Genomic DNA, 21,568 nt, shown 5'->3' on the forward strand with positions numbered 1-21,568 from the left:
TTTACCATCATAGATGGAACAACATTGTCAGTTTCATATGTCTGATACAGTTGCAACAAAGTTCCAAAGTTCTCACAAGATTATATGCTTTAAGTATTGCCCTTTCGACATCTTCAACTCTTTTAAGTTCCTTGTGTGTCTACATGGGAGATATAATTTATTTGTCTTTGAGCATAGCATCAGATACCTCCCAGCCATGAAGTGACAGGCAGCTGCCCAAACTTTGGATAGTACATTTGTTCTGCATATAGTTGTTTGATATATGATCTCATGAGAGCTGCTCCTCCCTCCCCCCACCACACACACACACACACACACACACACACACACACACACACTGCTGGAGACATGTTAACAAAGTGCTACCATGGTATGACTGTATTATCAGTATGTATGCTAAAGGTGATAGTTTGCTCAGCTGCACCTAGATTTTTCTATTAAAAATAATTACGATAATTTTGTGTATAGGTGTTTCGTGGTATATGTAACTGATCATCATTTGCTCATATTTACACCAAACTAAATAAATCAGATCAAAGCACTTTCTCCACAATCATTTAGACTAATTTCTGAGAGTGCAGAGAATGACCCATCATGTAACTTGTATTTTAAGAAGTTTTTTGTTAACCCTGGGAATCACAACACTTTCATACAAAAAAGCTGATATCTAATTTTAATAAGCCTCATCTGAACCCGAAGGCTGTTGTGAACACCACAATGTTTTCTCATGCATGGTCCTGTTGGAGGTGGTGTGCCATTGCCTCCTTCTGACCTTTGAATTGACTTACGCAGACAGTTACACGGGTATTTATAATTTGTAATTTATAATGCTATGATAATATGTTATGTGTCCTTTAATGCAATATTTTTCTACTTCTCATTTGCATGAAGGCAGAATAAAGAGACCTTCAACATGTAAAAGATTTTTGGGGTGAATTGGTAAGGAGACTCATTCTTTGTGTGCATAATGTTTGTCACCTGTGTAATGTAGATCGTTATCTGACAGACTATACATAGTTCATACACGTAAACTGATAACATATATTAAACCACAATGTAGAACAGAAAATCTGTAAAGAAGTCAACAATCATGTTCAGCCCTTAAACAATGAATTTTGTCTAGACCACCAGTTATTTCATTACTCACAAGGGGAGGCCGCCAATTGTGAAATTCAGATTCGATTCATACTGTGCACAATAAAAGCTCATGGCCAGAGGTATAATGTGGCAAAGCACCAAGATGCACTTCTCAGCCGTTGTCGAGAAAATCGACAGTTAAAAGAAACCGTTGCGGTGAAATACTCTCTACGATTAATAATTTTCTATAGCGTCGTGGCGCAGCGGTAAGCGCTCGGGTTCGTAATCCGAATGTCGCCGGATCGAATCTCGCGCCATGCAATTTTTTTTTTTTTGTATTTGTTTTTTGTCATTCAATATATATATATATATATATAATTCCCGGCAATCAGTTGAAACAATTATGCATATAATAAGTTTTTGAAAGTCGTTTGTCGTGGTAAAACTGGCGACTTCGAACATCATTATGTTTTCCGCAAACAAAGTTGTATTTCACAAATGTTATTAATTGTCTTCATAATGTTAACCACGTACAGTTAACGGAAGACGTAGAAACGATATTCCGAAACGAACACATATACCGTAAGCCAAACGTTCGAATTAGAATAGAGACCCCACGAACACAAATTTGCTGTGGCAGGTATGAAATATAAACTCCGTTACTCGCTCGTTACACTTGAAGAACAGACGTTGAATGGGCCGAAACGAGCCACCGCATAACAGCGTAGTTGCCTGCTAACTTCGAAAGAAGGTAGATGCGGTCCCTAGCGCAACTTATAACATCGTCGAAAATCAGTGCGGACGGGAGAGCTTTGGTACACCCTGTTAAACAAACGGAAACATGGAGGCGGTACAATTGGAGAGCGATCCGCCTTCACCAACATACATAAGCAATTTATTAATAGTTGATATATATATATATATATATATATATATATATATATATATATATATATATATATTTTTAATTACAAAAAACTAATAATTAAAAAAAATTGCATGGCGCGAGATTCGATCCGGCGACCTTCAGATTATGAACCCGAGCGCTTACCGCTGTGCCACGACGCTGTAGAAAATTATTAATCGTAGAGAGTATTTCACTGCAACGGTTTCTTTTAAATGTCGATTTTCTCGACAAAGGCTGAGAAGTGCATCTTGGTGCTTTGCCACATTACACCTCTGGCCATGAGCTTTTATTATGCGCAGTATTAATCGAATCTGAATTCCACAATTGGCGGCCTCCCCTTGTCAGTTTTTCTTATGACTCATATTAATAACTGCATTCAGCATCAGATCTGTACACAAGAGGAACAAGTGTAAGAAGCATATCAATCTAAAATAGTATAGTATACAAGATTGGTAAGCTTATCATTTAATTTTCCTCATGGCTCATTTCTGCAGCTGCCTTCATTAGATCCCTTCCCAAGAGCAGCAGGAGTAAGATAGTAAGGTGTCAAGTGCTAACCAGCCTAGTACATTGGACTATTTTAATTTGATCTGATACTTATGTGTTCCTCTTGTGTACAGATCTGATAATGCCAACTGACAAAAAGTGTCATGGTTAGTAAAATAGTTGGGAGTATATATAAAATTCTTTAAGTGCTAAACATGATCATTGACTTCTTGTCAGTGTGCACAAAAGCTATACATATTTCACCAGTAAAAAGACTCTTTGATAGAGGAGTAATACTTGTCAAATAAGAGGCATTGTTCATAAAATATTACATCATAGAGAGCATTCATGAAAGTCCTTACAAATAATACTTAGCCAATGTAGTACAACAGTGATGAGAAGTTACTTACTGCAGTATACAGATCCCATTTCCAGGGGCTTTAAAAAGTGCACATTTTCCTCAGTCACAATTATGTTATCTTGGCAATATATAGGTTTCCACAGTGTTTTAGAGCTCAACTTACCACAAGACTACTTGTTTATTTTTTTGAAATACAAGCAGGGATAATGGTTGGTTAGTATTTGACTTCAGGATACAAAATTCCAGTACTGCCAATAAACACATTCATAGTAGGAAAAAGCTATCCCTATCTTCAAGAACTATTATTTCCTTTAAGGAGGAAATAGGAATAGATGCTGGAAGGTTGGGCAACAGAAGAAAGTCACCCAGACTCCAAGTTGAGAGGAATCCTCTTGTTGAGAAGATTAAGGAGAACAAAGGTGACTGGGGAGATGTCAAAGAATAAGAAGTCAAAGATTTTACATAAGTAAGCACTATGTCAGCGTTGGTCCAGAGTAGACAAGACAGAGTGAGAAGTAAATATCGACTGAGAAAAAGAGATTAGTGATGGTATGAATAGTACAGTTAATAACTAATGGGGAAGCAGAATAGATGGGGTGGGGGGAGACCAAAAAGATACAGGTGACATGAAGAAAAAAGATAAGAGAAAGGAAAAAATGAAGAAAGAAGAAATAGAGCATAATGTTGAATAAATAACCTGACACAACCAATGTAAAAAAAAGGGTGGGAGGGGGGAAGAGTTTATTAATGAAGTTGAGCTGAGGAGGGTAGTTTGATGTGAAAAAATATTGGAGCACAAGTAAATATCTCCAGAGTTCAATGAAACTAAAGTTGGATGCAAGGAACCAAATGGCTCGTGTGGTGTACCAAACACTCAGGTCTTTTCAGGCATGCTGTAGAGCATTCTCAGTAACTGCATACTGGGTGTCCCCAAGAAAACAGCATTTCTGTGTGCATTCCTACATTAATTTTGTTTAGTGGTGATCGTTCTTAAATGAAAGACTGTGAATCCATGCAAATTAGTAAATGACACGTCTAGTTTCTCAAGTAGCTCTGCCTTTTCTCTTTGGTTACCAATCTTTTTCAGATTTAGTGATATGTTTTCATCGTTTGGCAATTTTTCATTCTTGAATGCTCTCTCTCTCTCTCTCTCTCTCTCTGGCTACCATTCCTTAATGCCTGTTTGCCATTTCCCTTATTTGGCTGCTGTTTTTCTCCATTTAATAATCTTGTCATATCTCCTTGCAGTCTCATATATTTTTCAGCAACCTTTACTGTGTATTAAGCAACTACAGAGAACTGTCTTTGACCTTGTATTCTTTATGAGATTTCCTCATTTACCTTGTCTCCCTAATATTCACAACCAGTTGATATCTCTCAACCTGGGTCTGAATGACTTTCTCCTCCATCTCCACATACTGGTGTTGGGCTTGTGTCTGTTCTGATGCACCATGACTGGCCTCATTTAAACTCTTTTGTTAGGATAGTTAATTTAGAGGTGGAACGTCTGCTTGGATCAGGTATGGGGTCTCACATTGGTGTGGTTTCTGTTGACTCTATTAGCAGGTGGGACTATATTAGGCATGGCCTTCGCCTCAACAGGGAAGGGAATACTCTCTGGGCTAATAGCAAATTACTTAAGGGGGGGGGGGGGGGAGACACTGTCACAGTTGGTAAACTACCAGTGGTTACCCAAGTGACAGAACAGCAGTTTTTTTAGGGTAGGGAGGGCAGAAACAAAAGATGTTCGGAGACAGGCTGAAAATGACATTCAGATTGATAAAACAGGCAGCCAGAAACCAAATTTTAATGTACTCAGTTCATGCAGACAGCCTTAATTGAAACTACAGATACTCAAAAATTGACAGGAGGCTAAGCTTAATGAGTTGCTTATTTGTATTTAAGAATTAGAGTTGAGCAAACCAGTTGAAATAATCTGTCCTTCTGAGCATCATGTGACCACTGGTATAGATGTGTCAAATGTTACAGGATTCAAGATAGCTTCTTGCTTCTGTAGAGAAAATATGGAGAAAGGAGGAATTGCAACATTTGTCAGAAACTCTTTTGATTTAAAGAATGTTGATATTAATAAATTTTGCTCAGAGCAGCACTTGGAAGCTTGTGCAACGGAAGTAGTATTTTGTAGTAAGTCCTTTATAATAGCAGGGATATATTGATCACCTTCAGGAAATTTTAATCTCTTCATAAAAAATCTGGAAGCTCTGTTGTGCCATCTCATGGGGGGGGGGGGGGGGGGGGTAAAAAAAAAAGGAAATAATGGTTGCTGGTGATTTTATTGTGGATTTATTGAAAAGCTCTGTCATTGAACAATTATTGCAATCAGTAACACTGTCATTCAATTTAATTCCTACTGTGAACTTTGCATCTAGGCTATGCAAATGCTCTGAGACTGCTATTGATAAGACCTTTGTAGACAAATCTAGGGAAAAAAGTCATATCACAAAACCTATAGTAAATGGGCTATCTGATCATGACATGCAGCATCTTGGGTTAAATGTTGAAACTTCTCAGGGTAAAAAAATTGAGAAATTCAGGAAATTGCTCAAGTGGATAGATATTTATAATACTTCTAACTCAAATGGAAAATACAAAGCATCCATTAATAAAGTTACCTTCTCTTTTGAAAATTGTTTACCCTTAAAGGTAAAGCAAATATCACAGAAGTCAAAACGTAAACCGTGGCGGATACAAGGAAAAAAGATATCATGCGGGACAAAAAGGAGACTGTATCTACTATCTGGGAACAGCTCTGATGTTAGAATTGTAATGCATTACAAAGAATACTGCAAAATATTGAGGCAAGTAATTCAGAAATCAAAGCAGCTTTATTATGAGAAAATGATAATTTCATCCGGCAACAAAATAAAAACTGCATGGGATATAGTGGAGACAGAGACAGGAGGGGCCAAAAAAGGAAGAGAAACAGATAGCTCTAAAAATAAATGAGACTTTGGTAACAAATTCATGTAGTGTTGCAAACCTCTTAAAAGTTCACCGGCATTGCTGCGAAATGGTTGAGTCTTATCTGTGTAACAGGAAACAAAGGGTGTCATTGCGAAATACCTGTGCAGTAAGCAGTCAGTCTTCATCTGATTGGGAAATAATTACATGTGGTGTTCCTCAAGGTTCCATCTTGGCTCCATTGCTTTTTTTTGTGTACATTAATGACCTCTCGTCTGTTACATTGCCTGATGCTAAGTCTGTTTTGTTTGCAGATGATACAAACATTGCAATAAGTAGCAAGTCAAGTACAGATTTAGAAATGGCTGCTAATCAAATTTTCACTAACATTAATAAATGGTTTAATGCTAATTCACTGTCATTAAACTTTGAGAAAACCCACTATACGCAGTTCAGAACCTGTAAGAGATTTCCTTCCAGCATGTGTTATAACATATGAAGACATGCACTTCAGTCCGGAACCGCGCTGCTGCTACAGTTGCAGGTTCGAATCCTGCCTCGGGCATGGATGTGTGTGATGTCCTTAGGTTGGTTAGGTTTAAGTAGTTCTAAGTCTAGGGAACTGATGACCTCAGATGTTAAGTCCCATAGTGCTTAGAGCCATTTGAACCACTCATTCTATTATGTCATACAGGATCATATTGTCGGGTAGCTAATCAAGCCGAGCAAAAGTTTTTAGGGCACAAAAGCTTGCGATAAGAATCATTTGTGATGTAAATTCAAGAATATTGTGTAGAAACCTGCTCGAGGAACTTTGTATTCTAACCACTGCTTCTCAGTATATTTATTCCGTAATAAAATTTGTTGCAAATATTAGATATCTATTTCCAACAATTAGCTCAATACATAGTATCAATACTAGGAATAAGAACAATCTTCATAAAGACCTAAAATCATTTATCTTGATCTGAAAAGGGTCCAATATTCAGGAACACACATTTTCAATAAATTACCAGCAACCATTAAAAACTTGGTTTCAGATAAAGCACTGTTTAAACAGAGTTTGAAAGACTTTTTGATAGGCAACTCCTTCTACTCTATAGATGAATATCTTAACAGAGATGGTTCAGCCAGCTTAAAGTAAAAAGTCTGTTAGGTTTCAGTTTTGACAGCACATGGTCACAATATGTATATTGTGTATTGTGTATGATAAATTTATTAATAGTGTATAACAATGTTTCATTCTGACAGTGTGTTAATTCTGTAAATATTAGCTGTTACAGTTTACCCCATTGTATTCACCTATTTCAACAATCTCCTGACAAATGTTCAGGGTAGTAAGTATTATATTCAAATGTTTTATGTTTTTATGTTATACTTTGTGGCATGTTCCGCACCCACGAAAATAATCTCATTTTTTGGGTTTGTGGGACGAAAACTGAATCTAAACTAATCTAATCTCAGTCTTCCCACACATATTTCTCTTTCCTCCCTGTTAAAACAACTTACTGTTCTGAAAGTTAGGGATAGTTGCCCCCCCCCCCCCCCCCCCCCCCAATTGGCTGTACTATAGCTCAGGGCCTGTGGAAGGTAAATTCGGGCCTACCATTCTGTCTCCTTATAGTTTTACCAATTTCTCATGTGATTTCTCCTTTCAAGACAATTAACTGACAGTCTGGGTTTTTTAGACATGCTGTTTCTCTATTGGAAATTCTAACTGATCATCATTGAACACATGTATTCTAAGCTATAATGTGGGTTATTCCATTCAGCAAAGCTTACAGAAGTGTCCATCACTAGTTATTCATAGTTGATGAGATTTTAAACCTTATTATTTTTCTTGTAAATTACATTTCCTCAGATAAGAAAAATATTTGGTTAAACCATTACTGAGAACCGATGTCTGTTTTTCTTGTATGAAATTGTGCTGTACTGCATTTTGTTATTAAATATGTATCATTTTCTGTATCAGTGGCTTATAGCCAGTTAAACTAATGCAGTAGTATTTCTGTAATGATGGGGGGGGGGGGGGGGGAGGGGGGAGAGTTATGAGTTATTTTACCCATCAGTGTTCATAATACATCAACAGTCACAACTCAATTTCTTTTCAGGTTGCATCACAGACAGATAACTTGCAGGGACTACTTGGAGTGGTATTGAAAGTTTTGTTACATGCTCTCTCAAGAAATCAGAGCACTATAGTTCTTCAGAACATGTTTGCAACACAGAGGTCCCTTGTATTTAAGGTTAGTTAATCATTTAATAACAACAACTTGTCTTTGCATCATTATAAAATTATAACTATGTTTAAATTTTCTATTTTACTTCTCAACAATAATTTCCTGTATGTAACATCATAAAAATGCAACTGACGTGTAGAGACTGCCTTTGATGTTTTGTTTCAGTAGTACTTATGCCTTTGCAACAGATAAAATGCTAAAGAATGCTGAAACACACCATTGTGTCTTTAAGGGATGTTTTAGCTCCACAGAACAGTATGACATCGGAGGAAGACAACATTGACACATGTGGCATGGTGCTAATGATGCAAAGTATATTAGAAAACAATCCATGGGCACTGGATGCACTTACCATCCCTTTACTGGTATAAAACAGAATGTCAGTACAGGGTGTGATATCTTTGAATGGCAAAATAGGCAGCACAACTGCTCACAGTACTGTGCTCCAGGCCATTTAGTATATGAAAGGCAAAGGTCCCGAGTTTGAGTCTCGGTCCGGCACACAGTTTTAATCTTCCAGGAAGTTTCATAGTATATGATGTGTCAGTGTGTCCATTGGATTTGACCCATGTCCATACACACCATGAAAAAGTCGTACTCACTGGTGTTGGATGTCTCCCTAGGAAACACATGCAGTGGCATAAATTTTCCTTAACCACATTTTTGTTTGTTTAAAAAATCATCGACCTTCTAACTGGTTTGATGCATCCATGAATTCCTCTCCTGTGCCAGTGTCTTCATTCGAGGGTAGCACATGCATGTCCTTAATTCCTTGTTGGATGTATTCCAATCTCTGACTTCCCCTACAGTTTTTACTCTCTAGAATTCCCCGTAGTACCATGGAGATTATTCCCTGATATCTTTACACATGTCCTATCTTCCAGTCCCTTCTTGTCAGTGTTTTCTATGTTTCTTTCTTCATAAATTCTGCAGCAGACCACCTCATTCCTTACCTTATCAGTCCACTTAATTTTCAACATTCTTCTGTAGCAGTACATCTCAAATGCTCAGATTCTCTTCCGTTGCAGTTTTCCCACTATCCGTGATTTGCTACCATACAATGCTGTGCTTCAAATGCATATTTTCAGAAATATCATCCTCAAATTAAGGTTTTTATTTGATACCAGTAGGCTTCTCTTGGCCAGGAATGCCCTCTTTGTCAGCTTGTTATGTCCTTGCTTCATCTGTCATGGGTTATTTTAGTTCCTAGACAGCAGAATTACTTAACTTCATCTACTTTGTGATTGCCAGTTTTAATGTTAAGTTTCTCTTTATTGTAATTTCTGCAACTTCTAATTATTTTTGTCTTTTTCTGGTTTACTCTCAATCCATATTCTATACTCAATAAACTATTTATTCCACTCAATAGATTCTCCTTCACTTTCACTAAGTATAGCAGTCTCATCAGCAAACCTTATCTTTGATATCCTTTCACCCAAAATTTTAATCCCACTCTTGAACTTTTTTTCCCATAATTGCTTCTTTGATGTATGGATTGAACAGCAGGGGCAAAAGCCTGCATCTTCCAATCTTATTGTTCCCTCTTGGTTCTTGTACATATTGTGGATTACCCATCTCTCCCTATAGATTACTCCTATTTTTCTAACAATTTTGAACACTTTGCACCATTTTTCGTTGTCTAATGCTATTTCAAGGTGAACAGATCCTGTGAGCGTGTCTTGATTTTTCTCCAATCTTGCTTCCATCATCAAATGCAACATTATATCTATCTCTCTGGTGCATTTACTGTTCCTGAAGCCAAACTGATGATCATTTAACAGATTCTCAGTATTTTTTTCCATTCTTATGTATATTATTCTTGTCAGCAGCTTCAATGCATGAGCTATTAAGTTGACTGTGCAATAGTTCTCATTTGTACCCGCCCTTGCTATCTTCAAAACTGTGTGGACGATATTTTTCCAAAAGTCTGATTGTATGTTGCCCGTCTCATAGAGTCTACACATGAGCTTGAATATTCATTTTGTTGCCCAACAATTTTAGAAATTCTGGTGGAATGTTATCTATCCCTTTTGCCGTATTTGATCTCAAATCTTGCAGAGGTCTTTTAAATTCTGTCTGTAACACTGCAGGCCTTCAGTGTACCTTTTCCACTTATCCACTCTCTCCTGTATGTTTAACAGTGGAATTCCCATTGTGCTCTTAATGTTCCCACCCTTGCTTTTAATTTCACTGAAGGTTGTTTGACTTTTTTATGTGCTGAGTCAGTCCTTTCAGTGAGCATTTCTTTTTTGATTTCTTCACATTTTTCTGGGAGCCATTTCACCTTGCCTGCCTGGCACTTTCTATTTATTTCATTCCTAAGTGACTGATTTTGCTTTATTCCTATCTTTCCTTGAACATTTTTGTAATTCCTTCTTTTGTTGATCAGTTGAAGTATTGCATTGTAGTTACTTTTGTCGCTCCAACATCTGTTACTGCCTCATCCTTTCTCCCTGAGTCATTTATCAAAAGCAAGGCTGTACCTTTTTGTGATAGCAATGCATCTGGAGACTTGATGAACATATAGGATAATATTGTGAAGCCTATGCAGTTTGATGGAGGTGCTCTGAAGTCTCTAGTCAGGGAAGGGGTGTGCTGTTTGGATTCCTTAAAGCACATTAGACAAGGTAATAATGGTGGTGCTGGTTTGTAGGGCAAGGTAAACCTTGCCTTCACTTGTATTGAATGTTGGTTCCATCTCAGGTCTCCTCACCAGCCATGAAGTGTCATTATGGGCAATAATAAATTCCTGGCCTCCATTCTGCTTGCTGTGGTGAACCTCTTAATCTACCAATGATACTGCGACATGTAATGCCATCTAAATGTGTTTGCTGTCTCTCCTTGCTTCTCTGTGACTTGAATACCAAGTGCACAGCTAGAACACCTACACTCAAGCTGATTGCCCACACAGACCGTGACTCCTCCTCCTCCTCCTCCTCCTCCTCCTCCTCCTCCTTGCCCTTCTCCTCATCCTCTTCCCAGTCACCATTCCTTCTGGTGCAGCTTTTATTATGTTATGTCTTATCATCTGGTGTCACAGCCAGTTTCTTTTTCTTATCTTATTTGTTATCTGTATTTGTTTTTCTCATTTGCATTGTATAACCAAACTTTATTTCGAATTTTACCTGTGCATTTCACACCTTCGATACTTCTCCAAATCGATATCTCAAAGGCCTCTAAGCACTTCGTTCTCTCTCTGACACGGTGTTCGTATTTTGACACCCTACAGTGCAACTTTCAATACAAAACACTTCACTAATCTTTTCCTTATTTATTTATATATATATATTTAATGGACCACAGAAAATACTACTCATTATGTAAAACATTTCTTTAGCCATTATTATTACATTCCATCCTGGATTTTCCATTGTTTGATTTCTTTAGCTATAACTATCCTTGTTTCTATCCCTTTATTACATGTCATGTTACTGGTTATTTTGCATTGTAGGTACCTGAAGTTAACTTGTCTCAATAACTCATCACAAATCTTCACGTTTGTCACCTTTTGATATTCCTCATAGCTGGTGCTCAATTCTCTTGATTGCCTTCTCATTTTCACACTGTAATACTATGTCATCAGAAAATCATGTGTTTAATTATCGTTCCTCCTATTGTCACATCACTCTTTTGTGGGGAGCAGTTTTTAACTAAATCATGTAAATAGAAATTAAAGTGAGTAGGTGAAATCACACTATATTAGCAGCCACACATACAGTTGTGTTGTTTATAACTAATATAAATGTAACCTACACTGTGTCAATAAAATACGTAGACTTTGTAATCATCAAAACATATTACTTACAATCAGTATTCAAGAGTGAGAATTTTCAATAAATCTATTTTCTGCATTTTCTGTCAATAAGGGCACCAAATATACTTCTGTTTTTTTTTTTCTCAGAAAGTAAGTCCTACAACGTGCACTCAGTTGCAATGAGCAGATACGTACCAATATCTTGTAATAATAACTTTTTATTTCAGTTCCCAAATCTGTTATTTGATGAAGAAACAGAGCAGTGTGCTGATCTCTGTTTACAACTTCTGAAACATTGCAGTTCAAATATGGGCAGTGTTCGATCCCAGGCATCTGCATCACTCTACCTTTTAATGAGACAAAACTTTGAAATAGGAAATGTAAGTAATGTCATTAAATATTTCTTTCCATTGGTTTTTAAATAATTTTCCTTGTCAGTGAATATGTGATTAAGTGTTGAAATTCTGCTGCACTTGTTGTTGACATGTTTATTGTAATAGTGGAATGGTTTTATTTCAACAAACACTGGTACTTGTATTAGTAAGAAAATGCTGACAACTAAACTGCTTGTCGACTGAGCATGCATACTGGATACATTTGGTTTCTATAATAACAAGGGTGCAGTCTGCACTCCATCACTTGTGCACTCCAAGTGAGGAAGGTGGCACAGTGGTAAGACACTGGACTTGTGATTGAGGATGGTGGTTTAAATCCCTGTTTCACTATCTAGATTTAGGTTTTACATGATTTCATTAAATTGCTTAGGGCAAATGCTAGGTTTGAACATGGTTGATTTTCTTTCCCACCCCTCCCCCATCAGAGCTTGTGCTCCATCCCTAATGACCTCATTCTGTATGGAATGTTAGTAGTAAATGTAAGCATTTCATGTAATTGTGTTTGTAAATTGGTGTGTCACTGCAGTGTAAACTGGGCAGAACGATTTGAGGATATCCTGATACGATGTGGGCCGAATATTGTGTCAGTAGTAGGTTGAAATACAGCCACTGAATTTGGTCATAGGAGGAGGAGAAACCTGTTAAATATGCTTAGGTATACCAACTAGATACCATATTTGCATGAATATGCATGAATATAAGTCATACTTTTTTTCCTAAATTTTGGCAATGAAAAGTCATGGTGTGACCTATAATCGAGATGTTTTCCCCTTAGATCATAAGTCATCAATTTCAAAATGACATGTGCATGTATCTTGTAATGAATACCATTACAAGTTACTTTGATAAACCATGAAAGCTTTCTTGAAAAAAGGAATTACTGCACTGTTGCTTTTCAGCACCCCACGCATGTAATTGCACACTATGTTCCCCTACATTATTTGATGTAGTGCTGTTCAGCATATCGAGACCTGCATGGGACTGTAAATAAAAATTTTTGCATCAAAGCTAGACCATGCAATGCTGTAATGATACGCAACTGTTTTCATAAACTTGAGACAATTTTTGCACAATTGTAGTTCTGAAATAAACAGATAAATTACTTTGTTGCATAAATGATTGAACCTGCCAATAAGAAACTTTAAATTCCATTGGCAAAATGTTTCTTTTACATGCTATTTTGCAGTCTTCAATTTGAATCATTTCAGTTGTGGTGGCATTTCCGCATTTTCTGTTTTGAACTACTGAATCAAGCAAGTCTTTTTCCACATCTCAATGTGTGCACTTTAGTCCTCAGAATGAACACTGACCTTTCAAACTATTTAAAACTTTATGTTCACTTGCACACCACCAACAAACTTTTTTTTCATCTTATGAAGTCCATATTCCTTTGCATAATGTGTAGCTGATAACTTGAAGTAGCTCAATTGTTATTAAGGTTCCCAACATAATTTAGTGTCTGCATCAGGTACATAGTAGCAGTACTTAGTAATTAGAGGTAAATTTAGTAGCGTGTCCCGTATTTGAGATTTACTTTTTACTATAACCTTGTGTCAAGAGTTTAGGTGCAGCCTATATTCACACAAATATGGTAATCAAGTGACATTCCTCAAGTACGTGGGATACAGTAGTCATTGGTGTTCATTTTTGGGAGCCACTTTGCTTTGAATGAAAATGGTGTAATAGTTTAGTAGTTTAATTCACTGAAACCTAGGAGCCATTAGTAGGATAATAGCTAAGAAGTCACAGTGTGAGGTAGCAATTGCCATAACTGTGTCCCACAGTGTAATTTAACTAACATGGAATCCATCAAACAGTGGGATGTCCTCTGAGAACATTAGGGCCAACTATAGCCAGAAAGGAATATTACTTTTAATTCAGAGCCCATCAGAATTGCAATGAGTTATGTAAACAGCAATAATCCAGTTTCAAGTTTGACTGTATGTGCATTTATTTCTGGAATGAGAAGTAATGAAAAATTAATACACGGTTGTGATCAAAACTTCTAAATTGTTCAGTATGATTCCTTGTTGGCTCAAGATTTTAGGGGTGAGATACTCTGACCTTTAATTCTACTGTGCCATGTGTGATCATTTATTATTTATTTATTTATTTGATAATGCTTGGCTTCATAGAACTCAGTTGGTGCCCAATGTGCTACAAAATCAAGGTCAATGTGAGAGAGTACATAACACAAATACCATAATCAACTTGCTTGCCAGATTCAGAGCTTATCAAATGTGTCAAGGGATTTGTATGGTAGAAATAATGCAGCTAAGCCTGTCCTCCAACACCTATTTGAAAACTGGAGGCTGCTATTAATATTAAATGGTAAAATATCCCTTTGTAAGTTTTCCATAGCTGCACTGCATCCAGGCCAAACATGTGAAAATCAGTTTTGTCTACTCATGCTGAGCCCATACTGCATGTTAAAAGTAGTTACTTCATTTATTTCTGAACTATGCAATTTGTGTAAAACTTGTGTAAAGCTATACCGACACGAATTACATTGCACCTTTGTCAATTATATTCAGTGACCTTTACAGTATCTGATTGTACACCTATGTATGTGTGGTTTCAGCTCAAATTAAAATTTTGTCTCTATATTATATAATCTGCGATTGCTGTTCGAAAAGTGTTAAATTCATATTGTGTTGGCCACTTCTTGTTGTATGTCTAATAAATTAAAAAATAATGAAGTAAGAAAGTGAAATGCTGTAAGATAAACTACAAACAGTTAATTTGATTACTAGCATATTTTTATCTTAATAATATGCTTTACCATGGTCCTCCAAAGTGTTTTTAAGTTTAGTTACTTAACAACTTCATAAAGCAAACTTGCCCCCCCCCCTCCCACACACACACACACACACACACACACACACACACACACACACACACACAATGCTGTAATTGTTTTGATCACTGTAAATGACTATTGAATCTAAAATATTTTAATAATGAGAATCTGTCACCATTTTTGTGCTCCTGGAGATTCAGGAATAAATCTATGTGCAATGATTTATGAGTTAATCTCTCACATCTCTGACTGAATAGAAACAAAAATTCATTTTCCAGAATTTTGCTAGAGTAAAAATGCAGGTGACAATGTCTCTCAGTTCACTTGTTGGAACCAGCTCTTCATTTAGTGAAGAGTCATTGCGGCGCTCTTTGAAGACAATTCTCGTTTATGCAGAAGAAGACACTGAATTGCAGGAAACAACTTTTCCAGAGCAGGTTAGTCATGACACAGCAGCTGTTGAAGGTATTAAGTTGCTTGCTTTTATGATAAAATTTAGAAGGACAACTATAGTATATTTTTGTATTATGCGATATAACTAGTAAGTTTTTTGATAACAGCAGCTGTCATGCATTTCAATTTACATTTTCATACAGTTTAATGGGAAGTATGACATTAATTTAGATGTGTTGTTATAAATGTTTATTAATGTGATTTTAGTATTTTATTGTAATGGCTAAAATTATGTCAAAAAATTTCCGGTACAGAATTATTTTTACAAAAAAGGAAGTGAACTGATAGCTTTATACCAGCTGGTTATATTTAAACTTTCCCTATTTAACACAGGAACTAATTACCATGTGAATACCAAACTTGGTAGCATTAGTGTCAAGGACATGGGGAAGAGAAATAATGTAGAATCAATTCAATTGAAATAATTTTAATGTGCTGCTACAGTACATCATACCATTACATACAGGTACCATTACAGTTACAAAAGGGGCTCAATAGGGTACCCATCACTGTCCAGGAGAGTCTGAAAGCACAGGGTTGCATCCTGGACAGCAGGATGAAGCGTGTATGTAGGTATGCTGGCTACCTCTCTCATTATCTATGCTTCAGATCAACATGTGTGAATGTTCCCCTGGTAAACCCTGCCCTTCAGGTAGCCCCACAACCAGAAATCACAGAGAGTGAGACCAGGTGATCATGATGCCCACACATTTGGAAATGATCGGCTGGTAATTCGATCATTTCCAAATGTGTTTCAGAGAAGCATGTGAACTTCACGAGTGATGTGCAGTGGCTCCCCATCTTGCATGAAAACTGTTGAGTTTTATGCGTCTATCTCCTGTAGGGTGGGTATGACATGATGCCAAAGCATATCACAGTAACACTGGTCAGTCACACTGCATGTGTTTGGCCCTTGAGTGCCAACCTGTTCAAAAAAGAATGTACCAATGAGGAACGTAGCCGTGAAGCCACACCATACGGTGACACGTTCACCATACAGAGGAACGTATGCACAGTGACTGGAGGTGAAGATTCTCTCACTCAGCAATTCTGTGTGTTCACCTCACCAATCAGGTAATAATGAGCTTCGTTTGTCCATAGGATAGTTCAGGGCCAGCTCTAGTCAACTTCAATCCTTGTGAGAAAGTGGAGAGTGAAGTCAATATGTCGTTGTGCATCTTGTGGTGCAAACTGCTGTATGATATGGATCTTGTATGGGTACCATTTGATAATGAATGGTTTGAAGCACCTTCCATACAGTGGACCACGGGATGTTCAACTGTCATGACACAGCGCACACACACACTGCCTGACAGTCGGGAATTGCGTGCAGTGTTGTCTGCCATAGCATCAGCAATTTCATCAACCACCTGTGGTGCAACCGGTCATCAGGCTCTTCCTGGAGCGATGCTCAGTTCTGTTGATTCAAACTTCTTCATCATGCGCACAGCTGGTGGAGAAAGAGGACTGTACTGTAATCCTTTCAGCTGGCAATATTCTCGAAGTGCAGCTGTAGCATTACTGTTGGTTTGATAATAGAGCTTCACCAATAATGTCCTGCTCCTTTTGTCCAAGCTCATGTTGACACTCAGCAAGTGCACTGTGACTCGTCAGTTGTGTGATACTATGAATCACGATGACTGATCATGACACCTGGTGGCCATAGTTGGAACTGGACGGTGGGCAATGTGACACATGGAAATCATGCACCCCATACTGTGGACATTAATGCTACCAAGTCAAGTACTCATACGGTAATTAGTTTCCATGATATAATGTGTTAAATAGGGAAAGTTTAATTATAACCACCCGGCATATAAGAATACTCTCCCGTTTGGAAAAAAAAAGAAAGGTGATTTCCTAGAAGCCCTTAAATCAAGTTTGAAATCTAAATACATTATGAAATTCTCATTCTATGTGTAACAGGTAAAAATCAGCCACCTTGCTGTATGAAAAGATGTAGAGTGGTTAAAATTTGAGGATCAAAACTGTCAAAATGGGATGAAGAATGTGCACTTCAATACCATCTGTAACAATCGTATAACATGTGCTGCACTGCTTCAAAGAGGCTCACTTGTGGTAGAAAGCATGATAAAACGTACAGTAATGGAAAAACTTAGTACCATCAACTTGTCATTAGCAAGATTGTGTACAATGGCTCTGATACAGAGTTCCTGCTTCTGCAAGGTCATGGAAAAAGGAATTATTAATTATGTGGAAAGTATTCATTACATTTTATGTGCCACAGTTTGATGATAATGATGATGATGACGATGAATTTGCAATGAAATACCACAGGAAACCTACACTCTAACTGAATAACAGCATAAGAAAATTATTTATTGCACTCTCACTTCAGTTTCCATTTACAGAAATGATTTTTTGGTGCTATCGAACTACAGGATTCCCAAGAAAACAATAAAATTGGGTAATAATAAGACATTAGAATAGCCCCTGGATTACAAAAGAAATCAAAGTATCATGTGCAAGAAAAGAAAATTGTTTGAAGTGATTAGGACAAACAGAGATGTAGGGCTGATACAATATTTCAAGAAATATTGTGCTGTCTTAAGGAAAGTGATCAAACAAATCAAAAGCTCTACACACACACACACACACACACACACACACACACACACACACACACACACACACCACACGGGCTTTCCCCAGTTTATTCACGAGAAGAATGTAATATAGTGGAGAGATATACACAGGAAACAATACAAGCTGTCTTAAGCCTGTCTTCCACAGCGAAGTCAAGTCCACTCCATATCAAAATTCCACCTGTGACAGATAGCCTACAAAACAATGTGCGTAAAAAAAAAGTATTTATACAGTTCCTTAGAGTTGCTAGAGGAGATAAAAATAAACACTTCTGTTATGAATGATAATTAATTGAAACCCTCAGCTGCCAACAAGTGGTGCTGATGTACTTTGATGGGGACAGCTGAAAATGGGTGCCCCGACTGGGACTCAAACCCGGGATCTGCTGCTTTGCATGGCAGACACTCTATCCATCTGAGCCTCCAAGGACACACGAGTAGTGCGACTGAAGGGACTTATCCCTTACACCCTTCCCGTGAGACCCACATTCCCAACTATCCACAATCTACATATGTAATGTACCTAGTAGATATTTGCCCATCCACTCTTACGGGAGTCGTCACCTTAGTGTGCACAAGTAATGAGTTGGAATTGAAATTGTAGCTCTGCATCAGGAGGGCTATTCAAGTAAGAAAATAGCAACAAAAGTTGGTGTAGCCCAATCTACTCACTATCTGGAAGACCACAAGGAGCACCGTACAGGGAAATCAGGTTATATGCATTCAGAGTAAACATCAGAGGACTCGTACTGCACCTGAAAGTAGTGTAGTTGTATCCCATGGTTGAAGACTTACACTTTCACCTTATTACATTGTATCAAAGTTCTGCCTATGACAATTATAGTCCACAATATAAATGCCTTAGCCAGACTGACAGCACACTTATTGCACACTTACTAGGTCACATCATAACTGACTCAGACTGGCCCTGAGCATACTTATTTGCAGGATTCTGTTGTGGTCCCATCAGAGGAGGCTCCTCGTTTCAAGTGCCTTTGGGTAATGATGCGACAGGGATTGACTGTAATGTTGTGGCTGCTATTCAGTTTTCATAGTGATGTCAAGTGGTGCTACTACATTTCTGAAATCAACAATTCATATAACAAAATTAAATGAGTATAGACAGTAGTTAAAAGAGACTTTGGGAAATCAGATAAGGGATTGTAAGGACTTTGTTATTAAAGAAAACAGTCAAGTAATAAATAAGTCAGGTAGCCAATATATTTAACAATCACTTACTTAAAGTAGTTCAGAAGCCTGAGCTGAACAGTTCAAGAGATGAAGCAGTAGAATATATGCAAGAAACAATGCCCCATACATATTAGCTAATGACATCTACGTAGATATTCCGCAAGTCACACCATACAGTGCATGGCGGCGAGTACCCTGTACCACTACTAGTCGTTTCCTTTCTTGTTCCACTCGGAAATAGACCGAGGGAAAACAAATGACTATATGCCTCCATGTGAGTCCTAATTTCTCATATCTGTTCTTCATGATCCTTATGCGCAATGTATGTTGGTAACAGTAGAATTGTGTGGCAGTCAGCTTCAAATGACGGTTCTCTAAAATTTCTCAATAGTGATGGAAGCTGAAGAAATTAATTAAAATTTGTGTAATGGCTTGGACTTGAACCTGGGTCTCCTTGCTTACTAAGCAAGGAGACCAGGGTTCAAGCCCTGGCCATGGCAGAAATTTTAATGCATTGCTTCAGCTTCCATCATCATTGTAGATAAAGGTGAGACTCAAATATCTTGAAGAAAATGTAATTATATCAGATCTATTTCTCAGTAGTGTTTCTCAAAAAGAACATCACCTTCCCTCCAGAGATTCCCATTTGGGTACCCGAAGCATCTCTGTAACACTCTTGTGTTGTTTGAACCTACCGGTAACAAATCTAGCAGCCTGCCTGTGAATTGCTTCGACGTCGTCCTTCAGTCTCACCTGGTACAGATCCCAAATACTCGAGCAGTACTCAAGAATAGGTCACACCAGTGTCCTATATGCGGTCTCTTTTACAGGTGAACCACTCTTTCCTGAAATTGTCCCAATAAACTGAAGTCGACCATTTGCCTTCCCTACCACAATTCACATGCTCTTTTCATTTCATGTCATTTTTCATCGCTATGCCCAGATATTTAAATGACTTCACTATGTCAAGCAGGACACTAGTAATACTGTATCTAAACATTACAGCTTCCCTCTTCATACTCATCCACATTAATTTACATTTTTCCACCTTTAGAGCTTGCTGCCATTCATCACACAAACTGGAAATTTTGTCTAAGTCATCTTGTATACTTCTACAGTCACTCAATTTTAACATCTTACCATACACCACAGCATCATCAGTAAACAACCGCAGATTGCTGCCCACCCTCTCTGCCATATCATTTATGTGTATAGAGAACAACAGTGTTCATATCACTCTTCCCTGGGGCACTCCTGACAATACCCTTGTCTCTGATGAACACTCGCTGTTGAGGACGACATACTGGTTCTATTACTGAAGTAGTTTTTGAGCCACTCACAAACCTGTGAACTTAATCCATATGTTCGTACCTTTATTAACAGCCAGCAATGGGGCACCATGTCAACTGCTTTCCGGAAATCTAGAAATGTGAAATCTGCCTGTTGCATCCATAGTTCTCAGTATATCATATGACAAAAGGGCAAGCTGAGTTTTGCACAAGCAGTGCTTTCTAGAACCATGCTGATTTGTGAACATAAGCTTCTCAGTCTCAAGAAAGTCTAATATATTCAATCTGAGAATATGTTCAAGGATTCTGCAGCAAACTCAAGTTAGGGATATTGGTCTGTAATTTGTGGGTTTGTTCTTTTACCATTCTTATACACTATGGGGCCAGTGCCATAGAGTACTCATTGTAAAACTGAATTGGGATTCCATCTGGACCTTGTGATTTATTTGCTTTCAAATCTTTCAGTTGTTTCTCTAGGCCATGCATGCTTATTACTGTGTTGTCCATACAGTAGTTTGTCCGATGGTCAGATAATGGTATGTTTGCACAGTTCTTCTGTGTGAACGATTTCTTGAACATGAAATTTAAAACTTTGCCTTTCATTTTGCTGTCTTCAACTGCCACACCAAACTGGTGAATAAGGGAGTGAATGGAAGCTTTACAATTATTCCAAGTTTTGTCATAGATTTAAGAATGTAATTAATCCCATCAAAACCTGAAACTCTCACAGAGTTGATAGTATCTCAAGTAAAGTACTAAAATCCTGTTGTTGACATATATGCAATGTATGCAGTCTCATATGCAACACATCACTATCACAGGATGAAATGTGCTATAGTCAAACTCTTTTACAAGAAAGGTAGTAAGGCAGATATTAAAAATTACTGACCAATTTCACTATTCTTGATGGTATTGAAAAAACTTATCTGTGCAAAAGCCATAATACAACTCTCTCAAAATGACCCATTTAGACAGTCACAGTTTGGATTTCAAAAGGGTCTCTCTGTAGAAATTGCCAGTTTTCAATTCAAAAATAAGATAATAGAAATTCTGAATGACAAAATATTGCTTACTGTTATTTTCTGTG

At 37.5% G+C, this 21,568-nt stretch overlaps 1 protein-coding gene across 1 annotated transcript in view; it reads left to right on the forward strand.

Annotated features, from left to right (window-relative positions):
- The window catches only part of LOC126183490 (dedicator of cytokinesis protein 7), a 266,895-nt gene that overhangs the window by 186,274 nt on the left and 59,053 nt on the right, over positions 1-21,568 (forward strand). Inside the window, exons 28-30 of the mRNA XM_049925523.1 lie at positions 7,865-7,999; positions 11,975-12,127; positions 15,221-15,379. Coding sequence (XP_049781480.1) covers positions 7,865-7,999; positions 11,975-12,127; positions 15,221-15,379 — 447 coding nt within the window. The remainder of the gene's footprint in view (positions 1-7,864; positions 8,000-11,974; positions 12,128-15,220; positions 15,380-21,568) is intronic.

Source organism: Schistocerca cancellata, chromosome 4 (assembly GCF_023864275.1).
Source record: "Schistocerca cancellata isolate TAMUIC-IGC-003103 chromosome 4, iqSchCanc2.1, whole genome shotgun sequence".
NCBI classification, from domain to species: Eukaryota; Metazoa; Arthropoda; class Insecta; order Orthoptera; family Acrididae; genus Schistocerca; species Schistocerca cancellata.